Raw genomic sequence first — 19639 nt, 5'->3', positions numbered from 1 at the left:
GAGGGAAAGAGCGACAGAGTCCAAGGCTGCTCGAGCTCCCAAGGGTGGGTCTGGATGAGTGCCGGCTTCACGCCGGCTGCTTTTGGAGCGAACCGCGGCATGCGAAGGGAGAGGCAGGCTGCCGAGCTGCAYGCGCTGCCGGCTGCGGCGCGGGGGAGGCTGGAGGGATGCCAGCGGCTGGCCCGTCTCTCCACGGGAACTGGCATTTCCACGTGTGCCGTATTTCTCGCTCGTGGGGCAGCTGGCCACCAGCCAGGATTGCCAGCCGAGCTGCATTATTTATGGATGAGATTGTTTCAGATTATGATTTTAGCAGAGATGCTTGCACACGGGAGTACTCTTGCTCTTCTCCCTCCCTTTGCCATGACACACTGAAGAGGCAGGCACTTGGCAGTGATAAAACACAATGAAAGTAAAAGGGAATGGGAGAGGGATGCAAATTCCATTTTAGATTAAACTGGATTCAGTTCCAAAGCAGAGCTTCGTTTTGGGATGTAAGTTCCCTCGTGTCCCAAAATACAGCTCACATGCAGCCAGCGACTGCCCCAGCAGCAAGCAAGGGCACGTCACCCTGCCTCCATGGGAACCCAACGGAGCAAGCAAAACCAGCGCCATCAAGGCACAGGCTTTTTCTCCCTTTTTTTTGCAATTTGATGTCTGAGATGCATAAGCAAAGAGAAAGCACTAATGCTGTGAGAGTGATTAATGTTTATCTTTACCCAAGCGGAGCCTAAGTTACCAATCAGCTGCTCTCTCTCTCTCTCTCTCTCTGTCCCCATCTCCTCCTTCCTTTTTTAAAATGCAAACTAATATGAATGAAACAATAACGTTTTAATTAAATGGAAATGGAAAAGCTACAGGAGAATGATATTGTTCCAGCAGTCTGAGGTTCCCAAGCCACTTGTAATTACTTTGACAGATGACACACTAAAGGGGGAGTTAAACAGCACAGTTTCCACAACACTTTTTGGACCACTCCATGTCATTTCTCACTTACAGTGATATAAACCAGGAGCAACTAGTTTGGGAAATGACTTTCCTTCCAGTGCAGCAAGGACAGCCTTTGGGGGAGCAGATCCAGCCCACACTGCTAGCCCTATCGCTAAGTTGCCTGCCTTGAATTAAAAAAAAAAGCTCCGAAGCTCCAACCTGGAGGAGGCTCACAAAATATTGCACAAAGGGGGCAGGCAGGACCTAAATCCTGATGCAAATCTGGGTGTGCAGGAACCCACCCTGCCAAGGAGCTGTGATGACAAAAACCGGCGGTGAGTGGCATGGCCAGGGCAGCTAGCATCCCTGCACTGAGGAAGGAGAGGAAGAGCGAGAGGAAGAGCAGGTGCACGCTGCTCTGAAACGGTTCCCGTGCTCCCCATCCAGCGACAATCCATGAAATGACTTCAGAAAAGCTACATGCACATATTCCCCTGCAGGAAAGCAGGCAGCAAATAAATAAATAAATAAAATGCAAGGAAGACTGGAAGCAAAGTGAGGCATGAAATTTCCTATAAATTTGAGGAGTTGCTTTAACTAAAAAAGGTAATGGAAGGCTGCTCTGGTCAGCTCTGGTCCTAGCTGACTGGTGCTTGCACCTAAAAGAGCTCGCAAGGCAAACAGCGAGCTGTGCGTCTGGTACGGTCCAGGGCCATTCCACCCCCAACCCCACATGTTGGCGAAGCAGTGCCCAGGCCCGCGGCGTGCCGAGGCCGCTGAGACATTGCCCGTTGCCAACACGAGAAGTGTCACAATGAATCACCCGTGCGCTCGGCTTAAAAGTACAAAACTGTTGCCTGAATCGTGGTTAAGAGCACAAATGTTCTCCTCTCAAAAAGGAAATTCACTGACGACTTCTTGAGCCAAAATCAGGGGAAAAGGTTATGTAATTCATCCCGTTTGAATAATAAGTATTTCACAGTTATCTAAACAGCACTACTAATGGGGAAATCTCTGTTTATTTTATCAGTCCATTTTTGCTATGGAATTGATAGTGGTGCTCCAGGCAAGCRTGTCTCATTTACCTTAAAACAATTTAAAGGCTAAACTTTAGCTATCCAACAGCTGTGAGAGGCTGGAGAGCTGGCCGGGCAGCRTCCCTGCTTTCTACCTACTTACTGTTGCCTTCTCGGGGTGACGGGGAGGCCCTAAAAACCAGCCCCTATCTGCCAACCGATGAGTGGCAAGCAGAAGGAAAAGCGGGAATCGTTTTGCGGGAAAGTCTTGGCACAGGCTGTTTTTTTAGGGGGACCAATGTACATTTCATCACTGGCTCCCCCTGCTTTTACAACCCAATCAGTCTGGTGTAGCCAGATTTTTGACAAGCTGATGTTTGAATTATTAATAAAAAGAGCCATGCTTATTTTCAGCTGCATTTCTTGCCTCCYTGGATAATAACTCTGCTTTCCTCAGCAGTCTTCGCAATTCATTCTTTGTRCCTGGACACAAAAAGCCTGTTTTCTCCGAGATCACTTATCTCCAACAAAACTTTAATAGAATATCAAATGGAGGGATGAAAACTCCATCGAACAAGCGCTGTTGCAGGCTGGGAATTAATTCCTCAAGGCTTCTTCCGTGCTGGGTGCTGATAATAATTTTCAGGAAGCTCGCTCCGGCAAAGGGCAAGCAATTTGCTTTCCCCCGGCAGCCCAGGACCCTGAATGCAGCCCGTAGCAGCAGACGAAGAGGCCTTTGACTCGTCAGCTGCGTTTCTGCGCTACAGCCGCGTATCACATCTGGCAGAGCTTCTCCCTTAGCGGTTTGCTGCGGGTCCTGATTTGTGCCCGTCGATACAGCTGTAACGGCAGCACGGGCTAAAGGCAGCCTTTGAAAGCCCCTAGGAGCTGCCAGCTGCCGGTGGGAGCGACGGGGCTCACGCAGCTCCCAAAAACAAAACAAGTGCAGCCGGCAGCGACGTGCCATGGCAGGAAAGGGGATGCCTGCACCCACTGCTGGGCCTCGAACGGCACCTACGTGGCCGGCGAGCACCCAGGGCAAGGAGGAATTTGTAGGAGTGAAATAAAGACAGGGAAATCTTATGCTAAATATGAAGCTATTCCTTCAGTGTAATGCATGGGGCTGTGGAATAGCTTCCCAGAGAGGAAAGAAAACCCACGGCTGGAAAGGAATTAATGTGTAGAAAATTTTCAGCTGGGCTTCAATTTTGTAGCAACAGTACCCACAGGGCACAAATCAAAATAATCTCTCCAGCAATCAATACACATGTCCTTAAAAGCAAGCTACTCTCTGGAGTTGCTTAGTGAATGCTTTAGCCCGCGGTGAAAACCCATACGGAAAATCAGGGGACTCAACCCTGCCAGACGCAGCCCACTGTCCCCACCCTGCACCTTCACAGCCGCTGGTGCCGGAGCAAATCCATTAGTAGCAGCCAGGCTGGCCCAGCCACGTAAAACTGGGAAACAGGAAAAGCCCAGCAAATGACCCAAACCAGTCCCTTATCCTGGGATTAGAGAAAACTCATCTGAAATGCCCTTTGCTGAATTTCAAGGCACAGCTCTGATTTACAGCATCCAGTGAGGATGATTCCTGTCTCTTCTGGGGACAAATGCTCTTACACAGGCGTACGAGCCAGCACCACTGAAACAGTCAGCATAAAACTTGGAGGCAAAGACGCAGGCGGAGCAGAGAGGGGCAGATGCGAGGAAGTCGGTCCGTTTGCAGGCATACGGCTTCTATGCAAAGCTACAGCTGCAGTTGCAGAGTTTGAGTAAATAGTTGCTTTAATAGGAAACCAGTTTTGTTTTACGGGCACAAAGACCTCTTCTATCACTACCCAGCATGAGGCATATAAAGCTCTCATTCCTTGCCCCGTCTCTGCCCCAGTCTCTTGGCTTCTCCTTTTCACAGGCTGCCTGTGGGTTTTTTATTGCCTTTATTTTCTTTTGTTTTTTTAAATTTGAAACTGAGCAAATTACTTCTTTCCCTAAATAGCTGGCAAGCATAACAAAGTTTTCCATCACTGCATGGTGAAGAAACCAACGATCTTTGAATCAGGAAACAGAGAAACATTATTTGAAACTGCTTTCTGTGCAGGAGCAAGGAGCCCTAACCTCAAAAAGAGCAGAGCAGGCCCCGAGAGCACTTAAAAGCAGTTTTTTCCAGGGCAATAATTAAGGGATGGAATTTATCGCAAGAGTAYGTGTTATGAGCTAACCTCCAGAGCATGCCCTGCAATTTGCCCTTTCCCGATCACATTTGTTTCAGAATGATCTAGATACTAGCCCGCTTTATTTTCTACCATAATATCACTATATGTACGGCAGCCTTTCCCGAGAAGTCTCCACTGATAAGAGGGGGAGAAAGGAAGGAAGGAAAAGGGCCCTTTTCACTAAACTGAAACATCTCCGGTGTACCTACCCCGTGACACGAGCATTCCCTGGAGAGTCACTTCTCTCTACCCTTCCCGGAGAAACTCAGACTAGACAGTGAGTGATGGCGGGGGCAGAGAGCTGGAAATCAGTAAGCCACTCAGCATTTCACTCTCTGAATAAATAGCTCCTGGCATGCCTTGTCTTCCTCCCCTCTCCCTGGAGGAGCCCAGCACTAATGTCACTGGAGGATCCTGCTCCTTCTCCTAGAGGAGCAGAGCAGCACTCGCTGGTCCAGCCCAGCTCCCTCTTCGAAAGCCTCAGCAGTGCTTGGAGCCCCAAATGCTCTTCTCGCCGGCAGCACCTCCCTCAACAGCCGGCCTCCCCCTAACCTGTGCCCCTTCAGAGGGTGGTTTTAAAGAGCAGGTTTCTAAAGGATTGGGACAAGGCGAGTGCCACAAAACAGAGCCCCACTGGCAAAACTGTGGGAGGCACCAGTGGGACCCACCAGGTTTCGGAGGAGCCCCCTGTGCCGGGGAGGGTGCAGGCGTAGGTTTGTAGTTCGGAGCTGAGCTTATGCAGCTGGGAGCTGAGGCTGTTTTTGCGTTTTATTATTATCACTGCTCTGCCTTAGCCCCTTTCAAAAGTCCCATTTATTTTGATAACGGTGTTTTCGCTTTCACTGAAACCGCTACCTGGAGACACACTGTCAACAAGGCCCTCGTACTCTGGCTTGGTGATGAACCGAGGGGAAAATACATCCGTAATGTAGCTCTTGTTGGAAAATTCTCTGAGCTTTTTGCTGCTCCCAGACAGAGCTTGTTTAGCGGTGAGCTAGCCGGTCTAAGAGGTTTCTTTCATTTTCTTTGACTCTCAGAAAAAAGGCTACTGTAGCTGCCTGGTGCTTTCGGATATTATCTTCAAATGAAACTCCTTCCTCACTGTACAACGTGCTAAAGAATAAATGATACTTGCTTGGCTCCTGGATGCTATCAGCAACCTGCGGACCAGGCAGTTTTTCTGCCCGTGCTGCTGTTGTATCGCCCTTTCCCTGCTCAAGCTGGGCTGGTTATTCCCTGCCCGTACCCCGGCGTCGCCCTTGAGCCTTAGGGGGTCTCTGCATGGCACAGCAATCGCTTGGCAGCGGAGTTTCTCTTAGAGAAAAGGGGGGCTGAGGTCTCCTTTCCCCTCCGCAGCAATAGGAAATCTTTTAGCAAACAACAAGTATATTCATCTATTTGCGGCCGATGCTCATCGRATGAGTCCAGCCTCCTCYGTGCTTTGGGATCTGTGGGAGAAGAGTGCTTTAAAAGAGGGTGGCGCGCTTCCCACGGCGGGCTTGGTGTCCCTCCAGCACCACGGGGAACGAGCGGCATCGGCCGCGTGTTTCTTTAGACTGCGAGGTCCTCGGCACCGTCCTTTCATGTTGTTTGTGCAAGACCGGCTGTGCGGGGTCGCAAAGCGCACAGCCGCGGCTGCTGGCCTGCAGGGCAGCGCGCTCTCCTCGAACGCCCTCCGCGGCAGCCAAGAGGCAGGCTGAACCTCGAGTTTGGACTCTCATAACCGTGCTTTGAGGGCAATCTGCAGAGCAGATGCCAAAACAAGTCGCAGTGCGATTTGCCCAGCCGACATCCTGCAAAAGCCCCTTTGCATGATCCAGCACAGCGGAGCTCGAAGCAGTTTCTCTGCAGAGCTGGAGCACAAGCCTTACCCGTGGTAAAGCACCCAAACCTGGTTCCTGTCCTGGCGGCTGCTAAGGGCTTTGGCCACGCGTCCTCCGTGGCACAGCCGGGGTGGCGTGCGGCGACGGGGAGCGCTGCGAAAGGGTGACGGGGAGGCAGCAGAAACCGCCTGGCACTGTCCGCTGCGCTGCGTAAAAACCTCCTCTCACCCAGCCTGATGTGGCAAACGCACCTTGAACTGCTCCAGAAATACCTAATACCGAACAAATACCTCCGCAGGCCCAGGGAGAGGGGGCTCTCAGGCAGCGCGGGGACCCGTTCGGGCGGCGCCGAGCCCTCGTGCCCGAGCAGGGGCAGCCGACAGACCCGGCGCCTCCCTGGGTTTGGCCGCCGGGATGCTCCTGCCCTGTTTGTGTCACTGCCGGGACAGGCAGGTTATCTGGGAGCTTCCCAAAGCTCCCCGTTTTCCTTCCTCGAAAACCACAGGATGGGACAACCAAACCGCTGCAATGCGAGCACCGACGTCCGACGCCTAACGCCCCTGCCACGGTCTGGGCCTGCCTGGCTTGCGGGTAACTGGTTCCCTCGGTAAACGCTGAAGCTGTTTACTAAATCTGCATGTCTTCCCTAAAACAGCCCCCTGGAAGGCCGGTTTTTGGTTGCTCCAGCTAACCCGGCTCTGCGTGAAACGGTGGCTTTGGGTTGTTCTTTGCTGGCACAAACAGGGAGTGGGGCAGGCTTATTTAAGAGCTCCTTTCCATCCGCAGGCCGTTTCCCTGTGTTTTGCCGTGCAAACGGTCGTGTCCACGCAAGGTGGCACGCTGCCCGGCACAACCCTGCCACCGCCCCGGGGCGCAGCCACACGCGACGCTCCCCGCTCGCCACGGCCTCGGCAGGATGTTCAGTTTTCCAGAAGGGTGGGGAAGACACAGAAGGACCCAGACAGAAGATCAGACACGAAGCTATTAATAAAGTTCCTAACGAGGTGCTGAGCCCACGGCGTTGCACCTGGCAAATGCATCACATGCCTATATAAGGGAATAAAGCAGCTCCAGATAATTGCGGGGCATGGGAATATGTTCAGTGTCATCTTAAACTTGGCGAGATTAATTCTCCTGACAGCTTGTTTAAAATGGAAGCGGGCTATATAATTAAAAGAAATAAAACCCACACAGATGGCATATTCCGTGATCGGCGGAGTTTACCTTTCCCGTTCCTTATTAAACGCGGTGCCGGGAAGGGGCCGGGCTTGAACGGACTGGCCTGTTCCCCTGGGTTGTTGCTGCACGGCCCTGTGCGAAATCCAGCATTTATATTACCCAGTGCAAACATCTCACCAGGCTGCGGCCGTTTGTGCAGATACTCGTCTGCTGCCTCGGAGCTGGGGCTAGCGGGGTCTGCGCCCTCCTGGGTCCCAGCCCTCTTTTCCCTCTCGCTTATTTGGATGCCAACAATTCCCGGAGGTTCTCCGTGCCTTGGGCCCTTTCCTTCAGCTGCGGAGCCAGGAGCAGCACTTCAGGCCCTGCTTTTTGCAAAATGGCAGTCTGAGGCTGAGATTCCTTGATTCAAGTATTCTTAGCACTTGTCTGCGAAGCACCAAGCACAAATCAGYGCCGTATAAATAGGAGTAATAGAAAAGCCAGGCTGTTAATCTTCATAATGTGCCTCTCAGTGGGGATTTCTCTCGAATGTTATTTGCATTAAATATGATACCAAGTGCCGGATATGGAGTTATAAATAAATTAAAGGCCGTATTTAAGTCAAATACTGCCCCACTGTTGACTGCAGACTCGAATGCAAGAGCCGTTAATGGTGGACTGTAGAGGTTCAGACGTCTAGCTAACTTGCTGGAGAAAATGGTAGTGGCAAGTTCCACTGCTTGCACCCTGAGAAACTGGTTTGGGGTGCAATTAAACCTCTTACTGGGGTTTACGGTGTAGACCAAACTCTAGCAGCGCCGGCTGTATTGAGAACACTGTGTGGCTTGGGGAGAAGGGAATGCAGGTCTGGTGGAGGTAGCGTTCAGCAAATACCTCAGGTGTTTGTTTTTTTTTTTTTTTAATTTGAAATATAAATATCTTATTTATAACAATATGGTCAGTTTTGTTCTTCCAGAAAAAATTAAAAAAAGCTTGTGCTAAACTACACTGAGACGAACCCTTCGGGTATTTTAGGGAAATAACTGAAGAATGCTGCTCCTGGTCTCAGCATGTATGAAGTGATAGATGGGTTTGAGTGATTAAAAGTCAAATCAGAGGGGAAACTTTTGATTACTGCAATTAAAATCCCTAGTGCAACTGCAGGCTTCTTCCAGCAATGTTATTGTCACGACAAAGTCTTTCGGGGGGAAGAACTGCGGGGCTGAGGTCTCCTCTGCCTTTCTGATACGACCTGGCTGAGGCTGAAGGCAGAGGGGGATGARGACGAGAGCATGTCACGCAGCACAAGCTGCGTTTTCCTTTCCACCCGGCCCCTCTGCCGTCGACAGCCTGGTTTCAGCGGGAGCATTTAGGCAGCAGGGATTCCGCGTTCGGACCAGGGAAGCACCTGCCCACCGGCCCGACGAATGGTGCCTCCCTGCGAACCTTGCCCCCCTCGCACACTCCCAGCCGCAGCAACGTTGCTGCGAACGCTGTGATTTTGGAGTCAGATAGCTTGCAAGCTACTAAGAAACGGAAATTTTTCTACCCCCTTGGTTCAGTGCCCGGCAGGGCAAGCGGCAGGGGACGTCACTTGATTTGGGGCTGGGAGTAGTGCCAGGTGGCAAGGGTCATCTGAAAGAGCAAGACAGAAAGATCTGGGGGTTGTTGTGTTTTGCTTCAGAGAGGATAACAGCTGCCGAGGTCTGACTCCACCACCAGGAACAGCCGGGTGTCCCGGCAGTGAACCGCTTGGCAGGATGGGAGTGAAACCTCCCACCACCCCGGGGCATTAGACCACAAATATTTGGATRAAGGCACACGATCAATGCAATGTCACATCACATCGCCGTGCCCTACTGACTGCCTAGCCGGGCCCGGCTCGCTAATCCAGCTCTAAAGCCCTGAGCAGCTTTCAGAGCCTGCTAGCTTGTTTTTAACCAGCCTGCTACAAAAGCATGAAAGCCAGGCCCTTCGCTTCCCTCTCTCCCTCCCCTCGCTCTGTGGATTTTCTTCATGAAAATCATACAGGTATGAGGAAATACTTGYACCTCCTCCTGTCTTGCTGAGGACAGGAGCAAAGAAAATTCAGACTTCCAAAAAAATAAAGATCATACCCCAAAGGGGTCAGTGAACTTACAGTTACTTTCTTTATTGCTACTTCTTCCCAGTATCTTCCTCTGCCTCAGCTCTTCTGTCACTCCTGCAGCCTTAAATATTAATGAATTTGTTTCCCAACACGACGTGGTCTCAGGGCTGAACCAGGGCTATGGACCAGCACATGCCATGCTTCCCTCTGCTGTTGCACTGCGAGACACTTTCTGACCAAATTCAAGGATATCCCTCTGCCCTTTTGAGGAATTCTTTCTCCTGCTCTCCTGAGCCTTGYGGGAAGGCAGGGAAAAGTCCTGCGAGCTGCCAAATTGGTGCAAAGGAGGCGAGCCCAAGCCGGAGTTTCTCCCTTGGGTTAGTAACCGCCGATTATCAAGGGTTTAGGGCATTACACAGCACTCAGTCGTTGTATCTTGAGGCCAAATGTCTAATATCTGAATCCGTATTTCCCTTTCCTCTGACAGTACTTTATCGCACTTCACACGCTTGGAGTGACAGGGCAAATGAGTGTGATAATGGTCATAAGACCATGACTGACAGCGATAGAAAAAAGAACTTTGGGCTTGGGGAAGGGAAGAGCATTCCTGTGAGTTTCTCTTTTGAATGAAATGARTGAATTAAAATGTATAAATTGTCCYTGTGARGGTAAAAYCTAAGGYCTTTGCAGGAGGAATCAWTAGAGGGATGCAAGCAATGAGCTAAACTTTTCCAGTGGCTGTGCGAGTTGCATTTTTTTAAGATGATTTTGAAAAATTAATAGAGCAGCAGACAAAAGCAAGTTAATAATAAATTGGTATCAAACACACTCAAATACTTAAGAACTTATTGAACAAGTTCTCTGAGTGAACAAGAAGATGTAGTCCTGCAAAGTACTGAGACTACAYTAATTTTGTTCAGCATCGCAGACCTGCATTGCTCTCGATTATGTTACAGTTAATAAGATAAGGCATTATAACGATTGCATTAATTCGCTCCTAGGAGYCCTGACCGAGCACAGGGCTCTGCTGGGCTAGCCACCGTCCTGCAGCAAAGTGCTAGAGCTGACGTGCAGCAGGTCTTTGCTCCACTGAGAAGTYGGTAGACACATTCCTTCAAGGTTAAAAGAGGGGGCTGTGAGTTTTTGGCCCCCAAAGAAACGGTACCTGGACAACTGACAGTATTTTAACGCATGAAAGTGCCTAACGCAGCCAGTGTCTGCGGGAAGCAGGGACATTCGCGGGCCCTGTGCTGACCCATCCCCTCCAGGCACGCATGTCCCGAGTGCTGCGCCGGACTGTAATCTCCCTTGGGGTCATTCAGCAAGGAGGAAGGCATGCAAGGATTAAACCAGGTATATCCTGAGCCARTGAAGGCCCTCAAACAGCTTTCAAGACCCCAGGGGTCTCGTGCAGGGCATACCATGTGCTAAAAGAGTGTTTTATAATCTCATTCATTTTAAAGTAGACTCTGGAATAGAAGAGCTCTCTGAAGGAAGAACTAATCTCTCGAAGCAAGGTGAATCATTTGCTTCAAGAGTGCAAGCTGGCTCTAGCCGCAACGGCCCTAAATTTATTCTTTATTATCTAGAGGCAGTAATAGCTGGCAGGAATGTACCAGAAGGTATTTGCAAAGAGAAGGGAAAACGTTGCTGAAATCAGATATATGCCCAGTCCTGTCTAGGCTGCTTATTCCTTTTTTATATTTTTAGAAACCCACTTGGCAAAGAGACAACTGGAAGGTTTTATAAGGGAGATTTGCTGCACAGGGTTCAGCATCTGGGGAGATGTAGATCCGCGGGCTGGGTGTAAACGCTGGGAGGCGAGCGCAGGCGCAGGGACGCTCGCAGCCGGGACGGCTCCCCGGGCCGCGGCCGCTCAGCGGTGGCCGCCTTTCCCGCCAGACCCCACAACGTAGCCATGCATAACACTGCTGAGCTCCTTCTGCTTAGCCATCACTCTAATGCCCCGCTGATTCGCAGATAYCGAAAATGCTATTCAATACATGCGTAGCTTTATACCTTAGAGGTACTTCCAGCTCTTTCATGAGCGCTTTGTATAAAACAGATGCTTTTTTCCCCCTTGAGATGCTAAAGACGCCATGAAAGTTTACATTTTACTCTTTTATTTTTCACTTCCACTAGGAAAATCTCATCTCTGATATTTAGGTCTTCAACTGGTAATCATCTCTAGTCCCCGAGAACTTAAAAACTTCAAAGAAACTTCATCAAACTTTCTCTCAAAAAAAAGTTCAACTGAAAAAGAACTTGTTCATCCTTTTTTTTTCTTGTTGGAGAAAAAAAGCTCCCATGAAGCTGTGACCAGTGGTGCACTTTCTGCCTTGAGAATTACTGAAGTGAAAAAGCCAYAGGAAATGAGGAGCAAATCTCATATCTGTGAACCACCTGCTGGTGCCTGGCTCTTCCATCCCRCCAGAAGCACCCCTCTTCGAGGACAGAAAATGATAGTTGCTCCACGGCTACGTCAAACCCTCAAAATGTCCCTCAGAATCCTCCAGCCTGGGAGAAGAGGGGGATTTGAGAATCTGGTGCGAGTGCAGCCAGGATGCTGCTCCCGGTGCCGCTGCCGAATCGCGGGAAGGGAGGTGGAGGTGATGCCGGGCGCACGCGAGGGGCTTTGCATGCGGGAGGGAGGGATTTCGCCATGGGTGACCGCAAGGCACCAGCGAGCAGCACGTCTTCACGCGGGCCAAGTGCAACGCTTGCCATGGCGAGGGCACATGAGACCTGCGAGGTCACTTGGCCAGCCCTGCCGGACGTGGGGTCCCTCCTGCCCCCCAGCCCCAGCTCGGCTCCCCCTTGCCGAGCCCCACGGGGGCAGATGATCTCCAGAGCAGGCAYGCAGGCTGGGGGAAAAGGCCCGGAAAGCTCAGACTTTCCATTCCACCTTTCCTGACCCCTCCAGACCAAGGATGTTGACATCCAATTGTGAGTGAGACACGGAGGTGTGAGGATATCAGAAGTATCTCCAGCTTCATAAGGCGTGCCTTAAACTGTAGTGCAAATATACCAAGCTAACGCTAGGGACAAAGTTTCACCTGTTTAATATGAGGGGAAGGAAGGGAATCAATACTAGGGCTGTTAGTTTTGGCATCTGAAGGTATCTGCTTTGGGACTTGATGGCACAACACTGATTTCATGCCTCAGCTCCGGACGCAGACACACTCCCTGTTTCACCAGCTTCTCCAGACACTGTTTCACACTCCCTGTCACCACCGTCCCACCGCACGGCAGCGCTCCAGCCCGCCTGTGCCCTGTACCCCCGTCCCACCACCTTCCATGGGCTCACCTCCTGGCACTGTCCCCCCACCCTGGGCCGTGAACGGAGGCCATGACACGGAATGGGCCGAGGAGGACACAAGGGARGGTCTGGGGGGGTGGAGAGACTTTCTGCATCTCCTACTTGAGAAAAAAAAAAAAATCGATCATCATTTTAACTCATTTTGCACCYATTCCCATTGGTGTAAACCCAGAGGGGACACCACGAGATGCCCCAGCACGGTCTCCCCTCAGTGAYGCGCCGTAGCCCGTCACAGCCACCCTGCGTGTCCTTGTCCTGCCTCCGCGACGCTGCCCCTCGGCCACGCGTCGGGCCTGGGCCAGGGGAAACAGCAGCGCTTCTAAACGTCAGGAAGCAAAAGTGCCATCTGTGCGTCTCGAGCAGATGCTACGCGGAGACTCTAGCAAAAGCCTTCGAGGGGAAGGAAGGGRGGAGGGAGGGAGAGGACAATTAAATAGCTGTTTTAAATGATCTGGAAGAAGATTAAAGCCAACTGCAGGGTTTTTTTCCTCTGTGAAGAGGAGCCATGAGATTACCTTCATCTCTTCTGCCTTTACAAACTGCTAAGAGAAACGCATAAGAACTAAATTGACTGGCCACCCTTCCTTGTTCTTTTATTCCTGCCAGCTGACATCTCGGGAAAGGGGAGGGGGAGGAAAAAGAAATCAAGTGAATTAAAATCAATTGGAGGGAAAAAAAATTATATAAGAACTGGCAAAACGCAGCATGGCCAAGTGATTATGTAAAGCGCTGAAAACAAGAGCTTATTTAATTTAGCTCTAGCCGTACAGCTGATCACAGTGTAAACGGGCCGGGATTAGTCGGGCTGGGGAAACGCCGCACGCGTGCTGGCCATGAGGTGCTGCATGGCCGCGGTGGTGGGGAAAGGCGACATTTGCACATCTGGCCCTCCGGTTGGGATGCTTTGCTTGGCGGAGCGGGCGGCCCCCGGCTGGGTGTGCTGCCCGTGGGGTGGCCGCCGGCCCGGATGTCCCAGCGCCGCTTCCCCGGTGCGAGGCGCAGCCCGTGGTCCCCGCTGCTCTGCAGGGCATGACGCACCTCCCGTGGGGCTGATTTCGGTGGTGCTTTAGCGTGCACTTTCAAGCTAAACTCGTGCACCCAGGCCCGGCTGCATTTTGCCTAAATGAAGGTAAACTGAGGTGCCTGAATTGAGAGCACAGCTGCCTGCGGCTGCCTGCATAGGCAGCTCTGYAGGGATGCTTGTGCCACCTCCGAGGGGCAGCAGCTCCGTTTCCCTGCCAACCTGCAGAGCTGGCACCGCTGCCAGGAGCGCTGTGAAGCAGCAGAACACCTTTAATCAGACACAGTCCTACCACAAAGTGCTCATTTTTTGTGCTCTTACATCTGTTTCTTTGCGGAAAGGGGTTAACCATGACCAGGCTTAGACTTCGCTGTTGAGTAGAGACCCTACACGTGTAGCCAAAATAATTTTATCAGCCAGGCTCAAGGGGTAAGATTAGCACTGCTTTAACAGGATGAGACTTAAGGTAGAGTTTGCAATATCACGCAAGGAATTAATAACTTTATGGACCTCTCAGACAGATGGAAATTGCATAGATGTTTTTGAAAGAGGGATGAAGAGGGTCAACGTAGCATTTGGGTCAGGCAACAGCTGCCATGCAAAAAAGATTTTGCTAACAAAAAGGGATCCACCAGGCAGATGGATGTGCAGGCCACAGAGTTTTAATRAACGTGCCAAGAGGCCGGGACTGCCCCTTGGGTCTCACAGCTTGATCTTCTGGTCCTTCTCTGAAGTTCCTCTTTTGACCTGAAACTCTTCCTCATATTCCTTTGAAGGCCCCACAAGAAAGAATGCAAGGAGAAATAAAATAGAGAACCTTCTTTGGCATCCTATTGTTTCATGTGCCGAGTTATTTACTTTATGGATCATCTGAACAAAGACATTATAAAACATAAGAAACAAGGGACCTGGACACGTTCACAAACTGCAGCCACGCAAGGATGGGCTGATACAGAGCAGAACTGTGTTGAAACAGCCGTCCAGCAAAACCTCTGAGGAGGTCCGGAGAAGTTCCCAATCTGTTTCCTGAGAAGCTGGCATATCAAATAAGCGGGAAGAGCTTGCAGATCAGCTCCACCTTTCTGCAATCTTTCCTGCCACTTTTCCAGCCCGTGTTTTTCCCGTGCAGCTCAGCACCGCCCGGACTCTTGGAGCTGGTGGAGCTGTGACAGTCTATCGAGGCTCAGGGCCTGTTGCCGTGTGTGTTTTAATGAACGGGCTCATACCAGCTGCCCATGCAGATAAACAAAACATTAGCATGTGCCAGATACTGTGCCTCCAGATGCTGCTCGCTCTCCTGTGCATTACGGGATAGCAGAGCTGCCCAGCCCCGTCTTCCCTTGCACATATGCCCAATAATCCAGGCTTAATTAAAATCCTAAGGACTTAGTACAGGTCTAGGAGTTGCCTGACTCTCTGCTATGTGCTGGGACTGACAGTCCTCTAGTGTCACAGCTATTTCTTTAAACTTCCCCTTCTTTTCCCAGTTCCTCTAAGGACCTCTCTAGAAAAGAGGTAGAAAGGTAATAAAGTAAGAAGTAATAAAGGAAAATGGTATTTGAGCAGCCATCTGGCCTTAAAATCAAGACTCCCTCGAAAGTCAGGACTGAGAGCGCCAACGGTGCTCACAGCAAGGAAGGCAGCTCCCGGCGGGACCTGGCGCTGGTGCGCTCCTGTGCCAGGGTCACCCTCATCTCCAACCGCAACGCCAGGGAACAGCCAAAGCCGCAGGCACTGACCTGCGAGCAAGCAGAGCAAACATCCTCTGCCTTGGAGCTCTTTTATCAGTTCCTGCCACAATGAGTAGCTTTTAAAACCTACTCCAGCTGAAGTGGCATGAAAACATTAATTTACTTGTGTGGAAATGGCTTTGAGAGGCGCTCAATTTATACGGAAAGAAAAACACTGAAATTGGCTGCAGTAGGAAGACTGCCAGTTAAAGTGTTAACTAGACCTAAATAACACAGCTATAATGGACTTAACGTCTGTTACCAGATTCCAGATTGATGCCAAAATTCAAACCAGGCGTCCTTGACTGACAGAAGTAACGGGGAAGCTTGGCAGTGAAAACTAAGTTAGATCCAGAACTTGACTGCAAACAGCTGCAAGGATGGTGATAAAGCTCAGGAACAGTCCTGTTTTAAAAAGTTAAATAACGCAGGCCCCAGGGATCTCACACCTTCACAGCATGAGGCATCGTGTTCAATGCCCTGCCTCACTGACCATTCAGAAAGCCACGTAGTGACGCCCTGCTCCCTGCTCTCCCTGTTGCTCCCTATTGCTCTTCCTGACTATCAGTACATAATGCCCGGAGTAATATATAATTACAAGAAAAATATCAGTAAGTATTTTCTACAGTTGCTGTTTAAGTGGTACAAGTTAAGATATACGCACAAAAGTGAAATATGCTGCATGCTGTTTGAATAGCTGCTCCTTTTCCTTTTCATAAAGCAACCTGATTGCTCACGCACACATCGGGTTTCTCTCSGAAATGCCCATTAAAACCTAAATATTTAAAGCAAATAGTGAGGAACTTTTGCAGAAAAGAGATCTTAAATTAATACAGTCAAGTATTCATCCTGGGGAATTTGTTCCAGTCCAGGGAGGAGCATTATCCCGCGATTATCCGAGCAGAGCCATTCAGTGTAACTCATAGTGGCTCCGTGTCTATAACTGGTTGCAATTGCTCTTGTTTTGGGACTTGCTTTCAATCAGTCAACAAACAAAACCTCTTGGAAAACTAACGGATTCCAAAAAAAATCCCAGCGTGCTGTAGACATTTTGCCAAACAGGAAGAGGAGTGAAATACGTTGAGTGATTTATTACCAGTGATTTGTCAGCTTTAGCAAGTGCATCGTTGCTCTGCTTCATTTAAAGACAGCAGATGAACACAGACGGATGTAAAGACCTGCTCTAAGACAGTTTGAATCTGCTGCAAAAGCCCGGGGCTCAGGATTTCCTAGCTGCAAGACCTGTGAGCATCAGGCTCTCCTGCATTACCACTGCCCTTTCTTTCTCTCCCAGGTCTTCCATTATTTCTCTYTTTTTTTTTTAAAGCTGAACAACCTAGTGCTCAAGATGTGCAAATGCCTGATCACACACTGTGCAACGCTTTCCATTACTGCGCTTCAAACCTGACTTGCAGCTGCTTTGCTTATTCACTCTGGAGCCTCTCCTGGTCCAGGGACCTGCTTCACTTTGCGTGCTGCTTCAGTGAAAGAGGGATGAACCGGAGCCATTAAACCAGCTGCCTATGTTAGCAAGCCGACATTTGGGGCTAGGTCCCCCCAGAAGGACGGGTACGGTGCTTTTTTCCAACAGCTGCCAAGGGCCCTTTTTAGGCTGTGAAGTTCCTCCTTCTTTTTACTTATAAATTAATTCTCGTGTGGAACAAAAATAGAAAGAATAAAAAACCCAACAACGCTTGAGGTAAAGCATACAAGAGAACTTCACATACTGTGCATTAATGTGTCTGCTTACTTGGGTAACAGGATAAGGTATATAACGAATAACAGTGATATTGTGAAATATGCTCAGAATTGTTTAAACTGTAATCTCAGAAAACGTAGCTGGGAAATAATCCTCTCTCTTTAGCCCTATCATATTAACGCTGAGCAGCAGTTTAATCCTAAAAGGAAGATGGCTGGAAATAATGCATTTCAGCCACATTGTTCTCCGATTAGATGGCTCGTGTCTCCGTAGAGAGTAGAGAATTTGGGTTAAGTACACTGAGCTGGCACTGACAAAAGCTACAAAGCACCTGCAGGAAAAATATAGCCTCCATGATCTCAAGATGAAAGTTAGGTATCAAGACAAAAATCAGAGCAATTTTTCTGTGCTTCTGTGGGGGCTCGATTTCGGTTTTCTGGAGCGACAAACCTGAAACTTGGGGAGAGATGTCTGAACATCTAAGGGCTCTGACTTTAAATCTAGCTGCATCTACCCTCGCCCACTCCTAGTGGAAGAGATGATTCTGATTTGCTTCCATTTAAGTTCCTCCCTCTAACTGTGGGCACATTTCAAAGGATTTAGTACGCATGCAGCTTTAAACTCTAACCGGCTGGTGATTAAACCCACCTAAAATTCGTGTTCAAAATAAAAATTGAAAAGCTCTCGCGTGTAAGCCTGGCAGCAAAGGAGCTGTGCACGTTGGTGCCTTGCTCCTTCCAGCTCTTCTCCCAGTTCTCCTACATTTTTCAAGCCTGATGCTCCAGTAAACAAATGCTCCCCTGAGCCCTGCGCGGCGGCGATGGTGCCGGTGCCAAAGTCCGAAATCCCTTCTATGCACGGGAGTGTGAGACGAGCAGGTGCTTGGAGACTCCTCCAAAGCCTTTCTGGAGTTGGGGGGGGCTGATAGTTAAACCAGCTGCAGATCTCCCCCAAGCAGCCAAAATATCAGCTCCTAGCTTTGGAGGAGCGGTTCCTTCGGGATGCCTATGCTGCAGCCTGTGCCTCAAACTTTCTGGAATTAGGATCTGCTACTACACAGAGGAAATGGGCTGTGAATCCACCAAAGAAACAGGGAGAGGGGGAGAGAGGGTTTTGTTTTCCCTGATCGTGCTGGCCCCTCTCCAGCAAGAGGAAAGGAGGCAGAGAAGATGCAGAGAAAGGGTGGAGAGTTGTGGGTTTTCTGGCGATGAAGTGCCACTTTGGGGGAGAACCCCAGCACCCCCGGGGCAGCCAAGGGAGCCCCTGCCCCAGGGCAGGGCAGAGCGGGGGCCCCGGCGCCCGGGGTCTGCATTGAGGGGGCTCCCGGCCCGGGACAGCTTTAGACCCCAGCCCAGCCGGGGGGCAGGGGCGCTGCGGGAGGGTTGCAGCCGGGTTTAGCCCCGCGCAGGCTCCCAGCCCGGCGCCTGGCAGCCGGGGGGGGGGGGTCGAGCACGGAGCCGAGCCCTTCGGGGCCGAGACCCCCGCGGACCYCGCTGCCGCCAGCGCCGCCGGGCCGCCCCGTCGGGGCTGCCGGGACCCCCCCAGGGCCACCCCCCACCCCGGCTCCCCGCCTGCGCCGAGCCGGCACCGCAAAGTTTGCGGCTCCCCGCGCCCGATCGCCTGGGTCCTCACCTGGATGACCGTCTTCAGCGTGGAGGCGTCCACGATGGTGGTGCAGATGAGGGAGTCGGGCTTCTGGTCCTTGCCGTAGATTTCCCCCATGGTGAAGATCATGGGGATGGCGAGGAGGAAGGAGGCGATCCAGATGCAGCTGATGAACTTCTTGGTGCGGCTGCGGGACATGATGCTCTTGGCTTTGAAGGGGTGGCAGATGGCCATGTAGCGCTCCACGCTGAGGCTGGCGATGTTGAGCGCCGTGGCGTAGGTGCAGGCATCCCGAAGGAAGTAGTAGCCCTTGCAGACGGCATCCCCGAAAGCCCAGGGGTGGTGGACCCAGATGAAGTTGTAGAGCTCGATGGGCATGCAGAGGAGGAAGATGAGGAGGTCGGAGAAGGCGAGGCTGGCCAGGTGGTAGTGCACGGTGCTCTGCAGGTTCTGCAGCGACTTCTTGCGCACCAGCGTGTACGCCGTGATGGAGTTGCCCACGGTGCCCACCAAGAAGAGAGCCAAGTAGATGACCGTCACCATGACTTTGGAGTAGATGTCGGTGTTGACGTCCAGGTCCTCCTCGTCGGGCCCTTTGGGGAGCAGGTCGGAGCGGTTGGAGGCGTTGCCGGCCGGCAGGGCATAGCCCGTGGGGTGCAGGCGGAGGGGGCCGCCCGGCGCTGCCCCCGGCACGGCCGGGGCCGTGGCGTTCAGGTGCATCCCCCTGCCCGAGCCCGAGCCCGAGCCCGAGCCCCGAGCCTCAGCCCGAGCCCGAGCCCGAGCCCGAGCCCGAGCCCGAGCGCAGCCCGAGCCCGCGCGGCGCTGCCCGGGGCCCGGCGCCGGGCTGGGTCCGCGGCTGCGCCCCGAGGTGCCACTAACCCCCGACGTGGAAACTTGGCTCGTTTTAATGCGTCGGGGAGGAGGCGCCTGCAGCTCCCGGGCTGCCTGTGCGTGCGTGTGTGTGTGTGCGTGTGTGTGTGTGTGTGTGTGAGAGCCGCACATACACACACACACACACACACACCGGAGCAGCCTC

At 51.5% G+C, this 19639-nt stretch overlaps 1 protein-coding gene across 1 annotated transcript in view; it reads right to left on the bottom strand.

The window, feature by feature from the left end:
• NTSR1 (neurotensin receptor 1) overlaps positions 1–19399 on the bottom strand; it is a 64505-nt gene extending 45106 nt beyond the window's left edge. Inside the window, exon 1 of the mRNA XM_026054905.1 lies at positions 18631–19399. Coding sequence (XP_025910690.1) covers positions 18631–19323 — 693 coding nt within the window. The 5' untranslated portion in view covers positions 19324–19399. The remainder of the gene's footprint in view (positions 1–18630) is intronic.
• Positions 19400–19639: the final 240 nt, after the last annotated feature.

The sequence above is a fragment of the Apteryx rowi genome, unplaced genomic scaffold (assembly GCF_003343035.1).
Source record: "Apteryx rowi isolate R43461 unplaced genomic scaffold, aptRow1 scaffold_0, whole genome shotgun sequence".
NCBI lineage: Eukaryota > Metazoa > Chordata > Aves > Apterygiformes > Apterygidae > Apteryx > Apteryx rowi.
Note: the sequence above shows the minus strand (reverse complement) of the source record. Positions and strands in the feature narration are given on the sequence as shown.